The sequence below is a fragment of the Ictidomys tridecemlineatus genome, chromosome 3 (genome assembly GCF_052094955.1).
Source record: "Ictidomys tridecemlineatus isolate mIctTri1 chromosome 3, mIctTri1.hap1, whole genome shotgun sequence".
Classification (NCBI taxonomy): Eukaryota; Metazoa; Chordata; class Mammalia; order Rodentia; family Sciuridae; genus Ictidomys; species Ictidomys tridecemlineatus.
The window spans coordinates 57243758-57262982 of NC_135479.1; the positions used below are offsets into that span (position 1 = coordinate 57243758).

The 19225-nt window shown below is 41.9% G+C and overlaps 1 protein-coding gene and 1 long non-coding RNA gene across 4 annotated transcripts in view; one reads left to right on the top strand and one right to left on the bottom strand.

Moving 5' to 3' along the window:
- The window catches only part of LOC144376174 (heparan sulfate glucosamine 3-O-sulfotransferase 3A1), a 96484-nt gene extending 93908 nt beyond the window's left edge, over positions 1-2576 (bottom strand). The window contains exon 1 of one of the 3 annotated variants that reach the window (XM_078042915.1): positions 2477-2576. Coding sequence is in view for 2 of the 3 variants with exons in the window: in XM_078042912.1 (XP_077899038.1) it covers positions 1191-1795 (605 nt within the window). In the remaining variant the exon portion in view is untranslated. Of the gene's footprint in view, positions 1-1190 lie in introns of all 3 variants that reach the window. The other 2 variants (XM_078042912.1, XM_078042913.1) reach the window with 2 other exon arrangements.
- A 5091-nt stretch (positions 2577-7667) lies between these two features.
- LOC144376175 (uncharacterized) lies at positions 7668-13848 on the top strand. The gene is made up of 2 exons (XR_013436337.1): positions 7668-9416; positions 12639-13848. It is a non-coding gene; the product is annotated as an uncharacterized LOC144376175 (long non-coding RNA).
- The last annotated feature ends 5377 nt before the right edge of the window (positions 13849-19225 follow it).

Genomic DNA, 19225 nt, shown 5'->3' on the forward strand with positions numbered 1-19225 from the left:
AATTATGTCCATTTCTGTTTGGTGAATGAATGGTTAATTGAGCAGACTTTTGGAGTATATGTAAATTGTGTTGTAACTCTTTATAATATTGTTTCAGTTAAAATAACAAGAATGAATATTTTATGAACACAATAAACTTTATAAAGTAAAAGTTGTAGTCCCATAATTTCTCCTTGTACTCGGAGGGAAGAAAAAAAAAGTCAATATTTTATGGCAAACAAAATCCAGGTGACACTACAATTTATGAGTTTGGCCAATTCCTTTATTAAAGGTGGCCTAAATCTGAAGAGATTGACAAATTGAACATTAATGTCTAAATGAGACTTATTTCCTAAACTGTATTCTCAGAGTTTTCCACAATGTACTTTTTTACTTTTCATATCCTCCCCACCTTTTAAAATTAGCTACCTTATTTGTAAAAAGCATTGCTGGAAGCTCCTTAGAAAACTTTTTGCTAGTCCAGAGACAAAAGTTCCTTTTCCCTATAAATATCAAAAGCCCTTTACCGAACTCACTCCTCGCCCCAAACAAAAGTGATTACCAAGGAAGCTTCTTTAAAACATGGTGACTGGTTGCTGGCACTTGCTGAGACTTAGATTATCCAAACTATGTCCACTCTCCACCACTTGCACTGTGTCTCTATATGACTTACCACCTCGGATAACTATCTGGCAAAGCGTCAAGGTAAATAAATACCTGATGGTAAGGACTGTGTTAGCCGAAGGGAATTGCCCAAAAGATAAAGAAGAAATAAAAACAGATTTCCTTGGGAGAGGTAACTTAGTAATGATGAACAGGTTTCTAACTATGGGGCGCATGAGGCAGTGGGGGGGCGATCCCCCCACCCCCTTTAGCTAAATACGCGCATACTTTCACAGGGCAGGAGAAAGAGATGAGACTGGCTTTGGGGAAAGGGAATCCCAAGTTCCAAAATTATTAAGACAAAAGTTTCCCTCCCACTCGCTCCCTCCTTCAACACCCACCTCCCCGCTACCCCAGAAGAGAAGGTACTTTGAGGAATGGGTTTCATTTCCTCAACTTAGAGTCGGGTTTGCCTTCAGCAAGAAGCGGGAAGGTAAATGTACTAGGTTCCAAAGGCTCTCCGGAGTGTCCACCAGCCCAGCCCCCCCCCCCCCCCCCGCGCTCTGACTCTCCCCGGACTCTCCCCGCCAGGGCCTGCGCCCGCTCACCGATACCAAGCGAGTCCCTTGTGGTAGCTGCGATCGAAGAAGTGGGGCTCCGCGCCCACAGCGCGCACGTCGGGGTGTACGCGCAGGAACTCCAGCAGAGCCCGTGTGCCGCCCTTCTTCACGCCGATGATGATGGCCTGCGGCAGCTGCTTGCTGCCTTCGTCCAAAAGTAGAGCCAAGGTCCCCGGCGGAGCCTCCGCCACGCTGCTTCCCGCCCCTGAACCTCCGGGACTGGCGGCCAGGCCAGGGGTCTCCTCTATCCAGGCTGCCTCGTCGTCGCCGTCGTCTCGCGGCACGGGAGGACGGCGTCTCCGCCACTGCTGCAGTTGCAGGAGACGCTTTCTGTGCGCCACCGCGGGCCACACCGCTAGCTCCCTCGGGCCTCCGGCCAGGACGCCGCGACCCGGGGCCCCCGCCTCCTCGCCGCCGCCGACCGACAGCCCCACGACGGGGCCGGACAGGGTCTGGCAGCGCTCGGCCAAGCAGTAGAAGACGTAAAGGGACGTGAGCAGGGAGCAGAGCATCAGTAAGAACTTCCGGAAGATGCTGCGGGACAGCGGCTCGATCGAGGTGGGGTGGGCGCCGGCTGGGCCCGGAGGGGCCATCCTAGCCGGAGGCGACTTGGGGCAGCGCGCGGGCCATGCTAGGCCGGTACTCCGCCAGGTGCCATGACATCCCCTAAGCGGGCCTGCGCTCTGGACCGAGGCCACATAGGCTGTGCGCCCCTGCGGCGGTGCGAGCTACCCTGGGAGGCGGCAGCCGGGCTCCTCCAGGGAACCGAGCACCGGGAGCCCTGAGCGGGATCCCTGCCTCCAGTCGAAGGGGAGAAGAGGAGGGGACCGATGCCGTGCTTAAGAAACCATCGTCTTAGGTCTTAAACTCGCCCAAATCCTGAGGCTTGGGGGCAGCGCTGGCGCCCCAGTTCCCTAGGAGTCGCTGGGATAGTGGCGAAGAAGTGCGACTCAGCCCAGATCCTGAGCGTCCTCTCCCGCGGATCTCCCTCAGAGGTCGTGCATTCTGGGTTTGGTCCCCGTAGAAGGGACGCGCGGCTCCAGGGCCGCAGGGCTGCGTGCGCTCCAGACAGCGTTGGGCGACTGTGCCCCAGACCCTGCTTCCTCTGGTCTCCTTGCCCGACTGGGCGCGCCCTCTAGGTCTGGGCTTGGATCCTCCTGGTGCGAGGTGCCCCCTAGTCCCTCTGTCCGAGAGTGACCCAGAAGGCCTACGCCCCGAGCGGTCCACCCAGCTTGGTGCGCTCCAGGAGGCTGGAAACTGTTCTTGGGCCCCACCTGTGAGCCGCGTGGCGCAGGCTGGCTGCGCGGGACCTGTCAGCGGCTGCGGTCCCAGTTCTCGCAGGCGCTCCCCTGCCGCCTCCCAGGCCGCCGCAGCTACACGTGGGGCGCGGAGGGCAGCAAACTTGGCGGTGACGTCAACGGCCCAGGCGGGACCAGCCCCCGGACCAGCGCAATGGGGCGCAGACCGCGGCGTAGGGGCTGGGCCAGTCGGGCGGGCGGGGTGAGATGGAGAAAAGGTGGCGCGGGCTCCACAGCGGCGGCCCAATGGCACTGGAGAGGGCGGGGGCGATAGGGGAGACGCCCCTTCCTCACTGATCCTGCTCACTCTCGATTGTCTTGCCCCTTTCCAGACAGCGGAACTGGGGGCTGCCGGGGCTCCGGGATTGTCTAACTGACAGCTAGCGCCAGTCCTATCCCTAGGGCCTGCCTTCCACCCAGAGGGCCGCTCGCTCGTTTACGGGTTGCCAAACCTTTCCAACTCTGCTCAGAACTTTGCACCCTTGATCCTTTCCAGATTCGCGGCGTTCTGCCTCCCTCCTGCTCCTGCTTCCACATCGGTCAACCCCTTACCCCTTCCCATCGCCTTGGTCCCTCTATCTCCTGAACCTTTGGAAGTTTTTTTTTGCAGCGGTGCCCAGTATCATGCTGCAAGCCAGGTCCCCATTTGTCTGGGGCAAGCTGAATTTATCTCAACGGCTGTCCTTTGCGGGCCCTTGAACAAAGTTTTATATATATAAAATGGGGAGGGGGGCTCCCTTGAATTTATTTAGAATGATCCAGGATCCTTCAGAGCCTAGAAGTGAACCAGAAAATAAATCAAAGACAAAAATTAAAGATTTTTAAAAAATCAGCTCTGATTCCAAATCCGTATGCCTAGTTTTTTATGAAATGTCTTTTAGTTAATGTTGTGTGTATGTGTTTATGTGTGTGCGCGCGTGTGCTTCAAGGGGTTAAATGCCCTTTCATAAACAGAGATTTCCTCTTTCTCTTGCCTTCCCTGACCCTATATCCTCTTCACGCACTCCCCAGAGAGCAGGTCTGAAAAGGATACCTACCGCCTTGCTGTTTAATGGCAGGAGGTGGCTGGTGGAACCCGCATGAGGTGGGGTTTTTGTTCCAGTCCTATTTGTTCCTTTTTTCTAGGCTTCCTTGTCTCCCCAGGACACTTTGCAATGTGGGTGGTGGCCTGGCAGCTTCATTCCAATCCCTCTAAATTGTGGAGGCAGTTTTCTGGAGAGGCCACAGCTGCAACACCACCCAGGTGTAAGGAAATTCATTAGGAATTCCTGTTGCCTAGTGTTGGGGCTTGATGTATTTTCCCTCATTTTACTTCCTATATTCTACTTGGCCTTGGAAGTGGAAGTCGCCTTTAAAGGGGAACCTAACTCTGGGCTTGGATGGAAAGGATGTATTTTGTTCCCTGTTAGGAAAGTACTCACTGCTGGATATGGTTTTATGTATAAACTACCATCCCGCCATCAATGATTACATTCTGATGTTATAGACCTTTGGACTTTTACGAGAATGAACAGCAAATCCTGCAAACTTTAATATCCTCTTGTGTCCGAAAATTGGATATTGACAAACCAGTTGAGATTTAATACTAGCTTTAAGTTTAAAACATTCCCCAACTTTTCTCCAATTATTTGAGTTTACTTTGCTAAAGGAAGAAAACAAAGACCATTTTAAACCAAAAGCGTGCAATTCCATACATGCTTACAAACATAGCTGGGTTTCCTCATCTGGAAAATATTGGGCTTCAAGTTTGTTTGTAGCTCCAATGTGATCTGATATGGTGTATTCCTGCTTTCTCATTGCAAGCATGGGTATTTCTTTTATGTGGGTATTAAAGACTCATACTGGGTTGGAAATATGATTCTCACCATCCCTCACACATCTAAGGCAGCTCTGTGCATTATAAGTCACAAATATGAGCCATGTAGGTAACTTAAAAATTTTGACTGAATTTTATAATCTGAAAAGCAAGTAAAAACAGGTAAAACTACTTCTCATCTCTAAACGTGTGCTTTTAACATGTAGTCAGTACAAAAATTATTGAGGTCATTTATGTTCTGCTGTGGTTTGAAAGTCCCCTCCAAACCTCATATTAAAATTTAATTGCAGGGGCTGGGATTGTAGTTCAGTGGTTGAGCACTTGCCTCTCATGCATGAGGCACTGGATTCCATCCTCAGCATCACATAAGAATAAAATAAAGATATTGTGTCCACCTAAAACTAAAAAATAAATATTTTTAAAAATGTCATTGCCATCATGACAGTATTAAGAGGTAGGAACCTTAAGAGATAACTAGGTTATGGGGACTCTCCCTTCACAAATGAATTAAGGCTATTATTTCCCAAGTGTGTTAGTTATAAAGGAGGGAATTCAGTCCCCCTTTTCTATCTGTCTGGAGCACTTTACTTGCCATCCCTTCTACCTTTTGCCCTGGCATGATGCAGCATGAATGTTCTTGCCAGATGCCAGCCCCTTGCTCTTGGACTTACGAGCCTCCAGAAGAATGCTCCAAATAAGTTTTCATTATTTATTATTTACCCAATCTGTGATATTCTGTCATAGCAGCAGTAAAAAGACTAATACTCATTCATTTTTTTTTCCATCCTAAGTCTTTGGAATCCAATGTATTTTATATTTCCAGAACATCTTGATCGGAACTAGCCACCACATTTCAAATGTTAAATACACACAGGGGGCCAGTGGCTACTCTGGTAGAACATAAAGGTGAAGATGTTGTTTTGGTGGCAGGAGTGTATGTTGGGTTCTCATTAGAAGTCAGACAACATATTTAAATTAAGCTAAATTATGGAGAGTTAATTGACAAAAATAAAAATAAAAATGTTTACAAAGGAGTAGCAAAGACAGAGTCTGACTATAATCCTGGTCTAGAAGCGGGGAGCACTTATCATGCTTACATGTAAAGGCATAAAGGAAAGGAAAGTTGATTGAAACTAGAAGGCAAAAGTCACATAGAAGCAGCATGCTTCACTGTGAGACAGCTTGCTGAAGTCAGTCTCCTAGGCGGAAGAGTCAGGAAAATAAATGTTCTTGACATGACAATAGGGGATAGGTGGGTGGTGTTGCATCTGATCATGACAAAACCCAAGACGTGGGATTAAAGTCTTTAGATCGCATTCTCTTAGAAAAATGCTTTCTTTCATGTATTCAGAAGTATTGATTAGAATGGAAGCAAGTCAGAGCTAATAATTATTATGGTTCTTTAAAGGGGGAAAAAAAAAATGCCTACCCAAACACCAGAAAGTACAATAGACTTTACCACCCAGTTTCTTCCTGTTTCTCCCTTTCTCTTTGTAATTCCATCTTAAAGCCTATCTCACTCCTCAAAAAGCATAAAGCTCTCTCTTGGTCGGCTTCTCCTTGATGAAGTAGGTGAGGTTTATATTCAGGGACTTTTGAATTGCCTCTCTGTCTCCTTCTCTACTCCTTAATGTGATATCCATTCCTGAGATGTCACTCTGTGTCCTTTAAGGCATCTGAACTTCAAATCCTTCCCAGCTTGGATATTATGGATCCATTACGCTGTTGTGAAACAGGTTATTTATCTCTTCTTACATCTTACCACATGGGGTTTACATTCTAAAGTAAGGAATATGTTTTAAAATGACTTTCCTCCCACCTGCTAAAGTATCAATAAGGCACTTTCATTTAAAAACGACAATTTAATATGTAATATAAAAATTCACAAAGGAAAAAAAAATCACTCCCCACATTTCACTGATCTAAAAACTCAAGTGATAAGGTTAGTTTCCCTTAAATTTCTCATCCCCTACCCCGGCTCTCTCTCTCTATAGATAGATAGATAGATAGATAGATAGATAGATAGATAGATAGATAGATAGATAGATAGATAGTGCTTTCCTGGATTTTTTACCTTCCCTTCCCAGGATATGAGCAGATCCATAAGACACTTGTGATAGCCCTCCAACACCCCATTTCTTTCCTCTTTCTCCCCCAGTTTCATTCCTGCCTCCATCTCCTCCCAAGGCACCACGCTGGCTAAATTGATCTGGAAGTCAGAATGCTCAGGAGACCATTTATGTCATATATCCAGGTCAACCTCTTGAAGCAGGAGGAGAGGGCAATATGGATCTAGGAGCTCTCAGTATGTCCTGTCTGTGGGGGAAACGTGACTTACAAGAGCTTATCATCTTCATGAGCCAAAACATGCACACACTGCTTAGAATGTAAACTTGTGTTATATTCAATGAACTACCAGACACTTTGCTCCAAATTCAGTTCTTCGATGTGCCTTTTTCCTTCCTGTCTCAAGGCATGTGGACTTTCTGTCTAGAATGCACCTCTCTCAACCTGTTCTGTGATTATCAGCTCAAAACTCTTCTTCAAGGATGTCTTCCCTGTCCATCTCCTGCTCCTAGTTTGATGAAAGCTCCTAGTACAGATTCTCAGAGAGGGTTCATAATTATATAGATGGATAATTATGTCTATGCCTTCCCCTTTGAATACATGTGCCCCATGGGGCCACAACCATTGCTCATTGGTATACCTGGAAGATCTAAGATATTACCTGATGCAAGGAGGTACCCCATAAAGATGTGCTGCATCAAAAGAAGAGATGGAGATGGTGCATTTCAGTGGCAAAGAGAAACATACAGAAAGGCCCAGAAGATGAGAGGAAGTGGTGTATTGTAAGCAGTGTGCGTTTTGATGGGAGTGGATTATGTGATTGGCCTGGGAAAGAGAAGAAACCAGGAGACTTGTAGGATGTTCTTGAGAGTCCGGACTTCTGTCGGACGTCTGTGAACAGGGACATGGCTGCATTTGCTGTTGTAGGAAACTTTCTCTTATAGCATTGTCAAGACAACACAGTAGAATTCAAGCTGAATAACCAATTCTCACTAGAGGAGAGCATAGGTGGCAGTCAATGACTCGCTGGCAATTGGAAGGGAGGTTTGGTGGAGATGGCAGATTTTAAAATGGTCCCTGAGGGAACTGGGGGATGGATATCACATATCGTGTCAGAAGCAATAAATACCAAGGTGACATTCCAAGGAGTAGTTGAAAAGTATTTGTTGGATGTTTGACTATAACTAGACCTTCATATTTTTCTTGTTTTATCTTTAAGTGTTTCTCTTATCTATTAAGGAAGAAGCTTCCTGGTAGCAGAAGTGTGATTTTAGCAGTCTTTTGCATTATATTGTAGCTTCTGTTTCCTGTTGCACATATTTCTTGTTATTTTCTCTAGTTTACACCCATTCTTGAAAATGAGGTTACCAGATGACAAGACATACTTCTTTTTTCTTGATATTCTTACCCAACATTTCTGATTGGATCTGATTCCATTAGTCTTTCTCTCCCTCCCCTCTCTCTCTCTCAATTGCATCTTGAGAAACCATCTTGAAGACCATCTTGAGGAACCTCACAAAAATTGCCTTGTTTACCTAAAATGTGGAGAGCAAAGGAATACCAAACTTTGTGTCGTAGTTAGGTTGTGTGGGTTTTGCCCACACATTAATCCCAGGGCACATCATTCATGTAGTAGTTGCTTTACTGTGTTTTTGGTGACTATAACTGGATACCTGAGGCTAGGGAATTTACAAAGAAAAGAAATTTATTTCTTACAGTTCTGGAGACTAGGAGATCCAAGGTGATGGGAAGATCACCTGGTTAGATAATCTTGCAGGTAGATAGCATCTTGTGGAGTTCTAGGGCAGGTCAACTAGGCATCACATAGTGAGAGGGGCTCATAAGAAATGGCCAAACTGGCTTTTAAATCAGTCTTACTCTCATAACCTATTAATCCATGAATGGGTTAATACATTCTTATGGGCCCAACCCTCATGAGCCAATCACCTCCCCAAAGGTCCCAAGTTGAATGCTATTAACTTGTGACTTTGGTGTTATATTTCCAACATATGAATTCTGGGGGGAAAACTTCCAAACCATATTATTAGTCATTGCATATTTGTAATTTATGATGACAATTTTCTGGCAGTAAATGTTTTGAAGAAGCCGCACCTTAATCTAATTTGTACACTGGTGTCAAGTAGACTCATGTATTATAACACTCTCCCAGATGAAGTTTGCCCCCAACCTGGGGGAGATGTGTTTTCTACTATATGTACCGGAAGGCAGCCTAGAGGGGGGGAGCTGAGGAAAAAAATAGCGACTGTAGCTATTACAATGACCATCTCTAATTTTTGTCTTTTCTTTTTCCTTTATAAGCACCCACATTTAATTTTTTGGGGGGTGGCGGGTAAATGCTTCTCTTACGCATGCTACAAATTCCAGTTTCCCAGTAAAAGCAAGCCTCATCCCTTGGTTTAGGTATCAAAGTAGCCATCTTTATGTCCAGAGGGTTTGATTTAGAAGGTGCAAGAAAATAAAGACAGGAACAGAGAGGTTCAGTTCTAAGACCTTGCTGGAATTACTAGAAAAAAATGTACCCTTTTCTCTAGAAATGCCAGGCTGAAAGGATACCAGCAGAGTTGTTAGAGGTTGTACTCTGATGGAGTCAACACAGGCATGAAGAGGTGAGTAAAGTAGAGAGAGAGAGAGATTCTAAGAAATGGGGTCTATGCTGCTGGATTCACATACACTTGGGTGCTTGGAGTTGTATGCACTGATAAATTCTATTGATGTTGTTTTTGTTGTTTTCAGCATCCATTGGGATGTCAGAGCATCATGTCTATCTGGGTTTTATCAGATTTTGTTCTCTATCCCACCCTACAGGTGTCCTTGCTGGCCTGGACAGCCATTCCCACTGCTGGTCTTATAAATGACCTCAGCCAGTATTGCTGTCTGCTTATCAGCTAAGACTCACCAGGCACCGTCTGCTCTCACCTGTCTGACTGTACCTGTTCTCTGGGCTCCAGCATACCACCCTGACCTGAACTGTGGTAACCTAGCCTGACTCCAGAGAGCCTAGCACAAGAGGAGGTAGTTAACCCACCTCTTGATTTACCCTATGATATATTTAACATACTACTAAATTATTTACTATAAGATGAGATCCTTTGCTCTTTGAGATCCAATTCATCATTTGGATACAAAAATTCATCTGCTGCTTTGGATTGTGTGTGTATACCACTCCAATACAGTTTTTTTTAAAAAGTTTGGTTATTCATGCATGAAAGCTATTCGCATCTCTGAACTTATTTCAATCACAACAGTGTTAATATATTAGAAGTCTGAATCGGTACTTCTTGGAATGTAAAACTACCTGCTCTCAAAAATTCAGGTGTATTTATAGCTAAACACAAACAGACAAAAAGAAATTAGAGTTCAGGATCTTCAGACTTCATATACAAGTGCCTAATTTTTGTTCTCTATTCCAGGAATAAAATAAAAAAGGAGCATTTTAGAAAACTTTGAGAACTCTATGAGAGAGAGATAGGAATAGCTTAAAGCAGACCACCCAGTGCTGAAGCTACAATCCGATGCAAGTCATGAAATCCTACAATCCCAAATGCAATGTTGGCAGAGGGTAAAAAGAGAAAGAGAAAAAAATCTAAATTAACTTACAAAAAAAAAAAAAAAGAAATGTAAAATTTTGTGGTAGGGCAAATACAGCTGGTGAACTTTAAGACAGGAGGCAAAAGCCACTTCAAGTGCTACCATTGAATCTGTCCTTCCGCAGTGGCCTGGTATGTGTTTGCTAGTTGGTTTTGGCATCTGTCATCTCAGTCGCGCATGCTGATGCCCTGCTCTAAATTGACTTGGGGATGTGCCAATAGGACTGGACAGGTGGACTGAGTGGGTGGCAGACAAGTAGCCAAGCAGGGATAAAGGTTATCAGACTAGAGCCCGCAGCCTGGGTTGCCAGTTACTTATCACCAAAGAACACAGTGGGCCTGAAATGGAGTCCATGGTGATTACTTCAACCACTGTCTAAATCATACACAATTCCTACTAATCTCATGTTGGGAGCCAAATCACTTTCTCAATCTCTGGTGAGATGATGATTTAAAAAAGAAATGTATTCATTGCTAGACTGGGAGTTAGAGAGAGTGAGTTCAAACAAAATCGAGAATGGTTACAAAGAATTCCCCCTTAGTAAGTGGAATCTGAGAAGGACCTTGTAGGAGTGAGATTGTGCAGACGGAGGTGAGCAGGTGGTTGATTCCGACTGAGAAACAAAATGAGCAGAAAATGTATGGCAAGACAATTTTAAGTAGCGTTCTTATCCATATTGGTGAACAAGACTCTTCTGTGTCTTTTGGATCAGAGAGGGAGGTGAGGTGCTTATTTTCAGTGAAGGTGGTTGTGCTGAGCACCAAGGGATGCTTCCAGCAAGCCTATCTCTGAGTGCCTACTTCAATGTCTCTTCTTGCTATTTCTAACATGGGGAGAGGCCACAGTGACCCCAAATGTAATCCTCATCCTAGGAAAGTTCTGTAAAATATTATTCTGTGATTATATAAATTTGGGAAGCCATATCCCCTTCTTCAGCATTCCTATCATGTGTGAGACAATGCAAGAGTTTTCCAGGGTGAGAAAATTAGACTATGAGAGTTGTAAACTATTCAGTGGATTAATCCATTGATAGAGATTAACTGGGTGTTAACTATAGGTGGGTAGGGTGTGGTCAGAGGAGATGAGTCACTGGGGTTTTGCCTTTAGGGTACATATTTTGTCCCTGGTGAGTGGCATATTTCTCTCTCTCTCTCTCTCTCTCTCTCTCTCTCTCTCTCTCTCTGAGGTAGCTATGTCCTGAGCTGCTTTTCTCTTCTGCCTGGGCCCACAGCAATGGAATTGGCCATTATGGACTGAGACCTTTGAAACTGTGAGCACAGAATGAATTTTCCTCCTCTATATTATTCTTGTCAGGTCTTTTGGTCACAGTGGTAAAAAGCTGGCTAAAACAATTCCTGATAAACATTAGCATATTATAATCTCTGAGATGACTTTGCAAAAAGAAACTAGTTAAATTTTGTCTAATACCAATGTTTTCCAGGTCTTTAAGGCTACATACTTCCTGTACCCATGTCTTACTCAGGAATATCTGAAAGTATGGTATTTGCTGGTAAATGGATGGAACTGAAGTCTATCATGCTAAGTGAAATAAGCCAGTCCCAAAAAAACCAAGCACAAATGTTCTCTCGGACATGCGGACGTTATCTCACATTAATCAGGGGGGCCAGGGAAGGACAGAAGTTCACTGCATTAGACAAAGGGGAATGAAGGGAAGGGAAAGACTGTAGAATGAATCAGCTATAACTTTCCTGTTCCTACATGAATACACAACCAGTGTAACTCCACATTGTGTACAAAAAAAAAAAAAAATGGGAAGTTATTCTCCATGTATGTCTAATATGTCAAAATGTATTCTACTGTCAGGTATAACTAAAAAGAACAAATAAAAATTAAAACAAAAAAAAGAAACAGAACCCTCATCCACATATGCCTGCTGTTGACTGGAATTCAAGATGCATGTTTTCTGAACACATTGGGGACTCAGCTGCATACAGTGAGGGATTGGTTTAGTCGGAGACCAGGTGGGGCATATTTCACCAAGGATCTGAGATTTTTCATTGTTCTGTTATTTCTCTGGGGTCCCACTCCCCCTAAGGGATGAGGTTTTAACTAAGGTCTTGACAAATGGTAATTTTCATGAATTATTGATTTGGCCAAAAATAATTGGAAAGGTTTATAATTACATAGGGATATCCTCTTGCTTCTATTTTAATTCAAATCTCTCTCGTATTCTGTGACATATGAAAGCCATGGGTATAGGTTTGGGAAAGATACGCTATTAAGAAATGCATTCATATGGCAATAGAATGAAGAGCCACTTTTTAAATAAATCATCCAAGTTTTCAAAATTGGCTGAAATAAACATTAAGCATCAGAAGCAATAAGAACTCTTGGTTGGAAAAAATGAGGTATAGCTAAACATATCCCATAGTGACAAAAGTTGATTGAGCGAGGATGCTGTGGTCATTTTATTTCTTCTCTCGTCTCAGCTCGTTTTTCTGAAAGTCGAGGACACTGGGTCCATAATTGTCTTGGTTTTACCCCAATATTTTTTTGTTTTCTTTTGTTTTAAAGATAGCATGTACTTTTCCTAGTAAATAAAATTATCTTTTAGGCTGTGGGGTATGAATAATAGACCTGAAATGCAAGGGGAGTCTGAATCTCATGGGTTTCTCTCCTCTGCAGGAGATTTAAAAGAAATCCTGTGTTTCAAGACAAGAGGAAAAGGATCAGAATGCTCCCCAGCACTTCCTGACCAAGAACCCCTTCCTAAACCACAGTCCAGCAAGAGCTGGAGGAAAGAGATGGATCTCTAGATAGGCCCTGAGGGACTCAGACTGCAAAGGAGACCTCTACCTATTCTTGATCCTCTGAGAGTCTCCAGTGAGGGGGGGATCTCAAAGAGATCCCCCACCCCAGGGCAGTTTGGAAGCAGAAAAGGAGAAGAGCCCTGGATTTCCTCAGCAGAAAGTGGCCTGCAGCAACTTGAGTAGAGGAGATACCTCGTCTTTACAATCCTTATGAACATTTAATATTTAATTGGAGCTTGGAACAAGGATGCCTCTGTGCTCTCTAAGAGTACCCCGGGGATTTGGGGACAGAAACGGAAGAACTGACAAAGGACTTGGTGGGAGAAGAGGGTCGGGTGCATGGATCCTGATATAACCCAGAATGAATTCAGGAAACTCCAGCTGTAGTATGAATGTGGTGTGACCCACGAAAACTCACAGGGAAGCTTCGTTCCTCTGGGTCGCCATGTGGAAATGGAAGTGGCAGGATCTTTAGAGAGATTCATGTTTTTCTCATGGAAGTGGGACTGGATTACTTACCGCCAGAGCACATCATTCTATTCTAAAGTAAATCCGGCTTTCTTGGTTTTTCTCTCTTGCTTCCTTTATTTTTATGATGTATTTATTTTTTAAATGAGATGCTTCTTTCTCTCTTTCTCTGTCTCTTCCCCTTTCTTGTGTATACACAAATGCACATCTCCTACCATGTGATACTCTGCACATCCTCCAGATTCTAACAGTAAGAAGACCATGAACAGATGCAGGCACTAGCATTTTGAGCCAAAATAAAGCTCTTTTCTTTATTTTCCTAGCCTGAGGTATAGCATCATTACCAATAGAAAGCAGACTGGCAACCTTCAAAATGGAAATGCAGTTCAGTTTTCCAAAAAGCACATGGACATTGTCTTTTGCACATGAATTGCCCAGCCTGGGATTTTGTGTCTACAACCTTCACAGATATGGAGATTAAGTAAGTTTACTAATGAGAACACATAAGCCATGCCTTGAAACCATACCATCTTTTTCAACAGTTCTTATTTTCTTTAGTGTTGCTTCTTATTTCCTGCCCAACAATGTAGTTGCTTCGGTCATATAAAGCTCCAAAAGTGAAAGATTAATTACTGCTGATCTTTATGCACATCAACTTGGTCACATCTAAATACGGTTTTAAAAGTTTGGATGGTTTGATCTCCAACAGGGTAAACAAATCTCATTTGGTCCAGTTATTACATGTTCATAAGGTTTGTAAAGATTGACATCCTTTCAAGATGAGATACCTCCTCTACTCACTTTGCTAACACAATGTCTTATTCCTTGTTCTCTGGAATACTGAGTGAAGGCAGAAACACATCTCGCATCAGCATTCAGACACACAGAAACAGAAACAGCTTCATATTTATTGCAAGAGATTTGAATTGATTGTCCTCTTAGGACTCCTCTCATTTCCCTTCTGGAGACTGAATTTTTTAATCATAAAAAAAATGATGAATGTGCCTGAGCATGAATATTAACTGAAATTAGAAAGATCATTGCAGATGCTCCTTGGGTGATTTAGTATTCCACTTAAGCAGGTTCCACAGCACTATTGGCCACATCCTCTCTTTCCTCCTCCATGGCACTTTTGCCACCAAAGAGGAAGATCCAAAGGATGTCAGGCCCCTAGAACGAATGCCCATCTCCTCTTTCCTCATCTCTTAGTTCTGTAGGAGTTACTCGCATTGGACTTTCCAGGGCCAAATGATTGCATGGGTTCGTTTGTTTATTTTTAGACAACCAAAACATAGAGTACAACAGTATAAAACAATGCCCATTGGTAGTTATAGTTTTTACCTTACACACAATGGTATATATTTTTTCCAGGCTTATTATAAAGCAATTAAAAGTGAAAGATTAGATATCACACACTGTATTCATTTCCGAGAGCGGCTGTGACGAATTACCCCATACTTAAAACAACAGAAATTTGTTTTCACATAATTCTGGAAATTTAAAGTCTGAAATCAACGTGCTGACAGAGCCACATTCCCCGCCAAGTCTCCAGGGAAGAATTTTTTTTGTTTTTTGGTCTCTTCCAAGTTTCAAGACACCCCTACATTCCTTGTGTTATAGATCCTCACTCTAATCTCTGCATCCATGTCATATGTCCATTCTCTCTCTGTGTATCTCTGCCTATAAGGACACCAGACATTGAATTGAGGGTCCACCTGAATCTTGTATCAACTCACTTTAATTTACATCTTAATTAGCAAAAACATCACTTCCAAACAAGGTTGTATCCATGGGTATAAAGGGTGAGCACTTGAACATATCTTTTGAGAACATAATATAACCCATAATACACATGTATCAATGCAATTAGTTTAGTAATAATAATTAACATTTTTTAGCTCTTACGATGTGAGGCACCATGTTAAGGCTCTTGCAAATATTGTCTCGTTTAATTCTCATAAGGTCCCCCTGAAAGGAGGCTTTACTATCCCATTTGATAGATGGAGAAATTGAGGTTCAACAATGAGTAACCAGGCCCAAATAAGTGACAGAAGCAGGCTCTCACGCCCTTCTATCCAAATCCAATGACCTTAATCACTAGGCTGGGCATCTCCCTAGTTAATCAACTTATTCTTCAAAGGTCTTCATCGCCAGGTGTGATGGTGCATGCCTATAATCCCAGCAAGTTGGGAGGCTGATAGAGGAGGATCTCAAGTTTGAAGTCAGCCTCAGCAAGCAAGGCTCTCAGCAAATTAGTTTCAAAAATTAAAAAAATAAATAAAAATAAACAAGACTGCTGGGTTCAATCCCTGGTATCAAAAAAAGTTGCTCATATTTTATCTCAGACTTCAGTAAAAGCACTGTCATATGTCCATTTTGTTTTCAAGTCAATCTGCAGCTCTTTGCTATATCTTGGTCACATTTGTAGAACCAAAAGAAATACCCTCATTGTTAAAACTCCATGGTCTGTCTTCTCTTAGACATTCACTCATTTTTATTTTTGCTATTTCTTAGGAAAAAAAACTGTAGATTATTTTCTTATAGACTTTGCCACTTTCCTAATTCTTGAGAGGAAAGAGAGGGAGAGAGAGAGAGAGAGAGAGAGAGAGAGAGAGAGAGAGAGAGAGCGAGCGCCAGTTCAATTCTCTGAAGGTATCTTTTATTTCCCAATCAAAAAAAAAAAAGTGTTTCATGCATCTGATTGTCTCTGTGCTCTAGCACTTGCCCTTTAACTGTTAGAATAGTATTAGCTGAGGCTTCACAGATAATGCTTAACTTTACTAATTAAACACTGAAAGTCCAAGTTCACCTTTAAGCCTTCTACAGTTTGACCTCTGACACAGGACTCACTCTTTTAAAGGACTCTGATAACTTAACTCTCAAACTATATAAGAATGTGACATTTTATTATCCATTTTATAGAAACAAAATAATGTTTTTAGGCAAGGCTACATTGTGACATTAAAAAAAATTCCCTACTCTGTTTGTGTATGTTTAGGACTTTTATTAATAGTGAAATTTAATCTTCTGTATTAAATATCCTAAGAAAGAGAGTAAGACTAGAAGACTAGAAAGAGTTACAGGGAAGGAGATTCAAAGAACGTTTCTTATGTCTTCGTCTGTTCTGTGCTGTAACAGATTACCTGAGACTAGGTATTTATAAAGGAAAAAGGTTTGTTTGGGCTCACTGCTTTGTAAATACAAAAGTATGACACTGGTATCTGCCCAGCATTTGATGAATGCCTCCTGTGGCATCAGTTCATGGTAAAAAGCAGAAAGGCAAGGTATAATAAAGAGGAGAAGGTAGATGCTTCATAACTAACCTGTTCTTGTAGGAAACCACTCTAACTCATTCATGAGAGCAAAACCGCTTCTTAAGGTCTCCACCATTATATGATGATTGAATCGCAGCATGAGTTTGGGTGGGGACAAACCATATTCCACCCACAGCGCTTTCCTAATCAGGGTCTCTTTTGGTTATAAGGTGACCATATGACTATTCTCACAAATGATTAACTAGTTTTCCTTCTTTCCCTCATCACTTGAAATGGCACATTCATCTTATGCTGAACTGGACATGTGCCCAGGGACATTTTATTTTCTTCAATTGATCTGTCACTTTCGTCAGTGTCCCACATTACTATCATAATTAATGCATTGCCTTTTGGCTCCAATCCCTAAAGCAGCTGCTATAGACTGAATTTTTGTGTGTCTCCAGAATTCATATGCTGAAGCTCTGGTATTTGGAGATGAGACCTTTGGGAGATCAGGAGGATGGAGACTTTGTGCCTTTATAGGAAGAGACATGAGAGAAATGATCTCTCCCCATCATGTGAGGACATGGCAAGAAGACCCAGCTATCCCTCTCCTCGGTCTATACCCAGAGGACTTAAAATCAGCATACTACAGGGACACAGCCACATCAATGTCTGTAGCAGCACAATTCACAATAGCTAAACTGTGGAACTAACCTAGATGCCCTTCAGTAGATGAATGGATTAAAAAATATGGCATATATACACAATGGAATATTACTCAGCAATAAAAGAGAATAAAATCATGGCATTTGCAGGTAAATGGATGGCGTTGGAGAAGATAATGCTAAGTGAAGTTAGCCAATCCCCATAAAACCAAATGTTTAATGTTTTCTCTGATATGAGGAGGCTGATTCATAGTAGGGTAGGGATGGGGAGCATGGGAGGAATAAATGAACTCTAGATAGGGTAGAACGGTTGGAGAGAAGGGAGGGGGCAGGGAATAGAAATGATGGTGGAATGTGATGGTCATAATTATCCAAAGTACATGTATGAAGACACAAATTGGGGTGAATATACTTTGTATACAATATGAAAAATTGTGCTGTATATGTGTAATAAGAATTTTAATGCATTCCGCTGTCATTTATTTTTTTAAAAAAATCAATAAAAATAAAAGAAGATTCTTCTTCACACATGAAAGACAGCCTTCACCAGGGTTCATCCAAACATGCTGGCACCCTGACCTTGGACTTCAAGCCTCTGGAAATAAGTGTCCATTGTTTAATACCAAACTGTTGAAGACAACAGTATTTAAAAATAATTATTTCTTCAAATTAATTTTCCCAATTTTTTGGTATATTATATAAATCACCCTCAATTATGCTATTTATACTTTCATTAAAATTTTGTTACCTTTAGTGATTGATGGGAGAAGGCTTCACATATTTATAAAATATTATATAATTTCTTCCAACAACATGCCATACCTTTTTATCCTCATTCAATGAACCATTTCATTATACAGGAAAAAAAAAATTTTATCTTAATAAGATCCCTGTGTGGTCATTACAGTTATTCCTAAATGTCTTGGATATGGGATTCTTTTGTGAATAAATCTTTTCCCCCATATTTTTCATGATTTTCCCCTGATGTATAAGCAAGTGATCAACTTTTCCATGTTTATATTCCAAAGCTGCTGTCTTTACCAGTCAGTTCTGCTAGCTTTATAGTTTATCAGTAGAAAGATCATCTAATCTGTTAATGATTAAGATTCAAAAATCCTCTTTTCAAAAAAGTTGAAATCATTGTCTTTCATGCCACGTTACTTTGGTTAGAATTCTAAGACTGCAAAGTAATCTTTGGTTTATATTCTTTGGTTTTGTAACAGTAAAATAATAGATATTCTTCTACCTAGGTTATCAATGTTGGTGCTTCTGTAGTGTGATCTTTAATTATGACATGTGTTCTTTTTATTCCAATATACAGTCTCTTTCTTATTAAGGAACTAGTCAACCTTATTTCTAATATTAAAAATAAAAATTTATTATAAATGGTTGAGTTTTGTTTAGTACCTTTTACAAATACTGATATATTTCCTTTTTGAGGTTGTTTGCTTTCTGTGATCTCTTACATTTTATCAACTTTCTATATCAATTTGTTTTAATGTTGAAGTGTCTTCAATTCACCTACTGGTGTGTGGTTTTATTATTATTTATTTTTTATTATATGTATTTTACTAAGATTTTATTTGGGGTGTACTTCAGATCTGGAGTCTTCATGGGAAAGGCAACTCATTGATAATTAAAAAATATTTTTCATAGTATTTATATTGAGATTTTCTACCATTTTTTTGATCAGTAATTGTTACTTAAAATCATTCATAAGAACTAAGAACTAGATGGTAAACTGAACACACCCACATTCTCAATCACTCAAAATGAATCTATTAGCTTATGGAGAGGGAAAAAAAAGGAAAATAAAAGCATACTAGAAATGTTGCAGACTGCATGAAAGCAAGATGGGAGAATAGATCATGTGTATGGAGCCAAGAGCTGCCTTAAGTACCAAGGAGAAACCATCTCAGGGATAGGTGTGGCCCCAAGTGGTCCCAATGCCCAAGTGGACAGGGGAGACCTGTTGGGAAAGCAGAGGGAAGTTCCTGCAGGTGGAGAAACAGGAACTGATGCTCAACTCTCTTCCCTGAACTCCCCAACGCAGGCTTCTTGCTTGAGTGGAC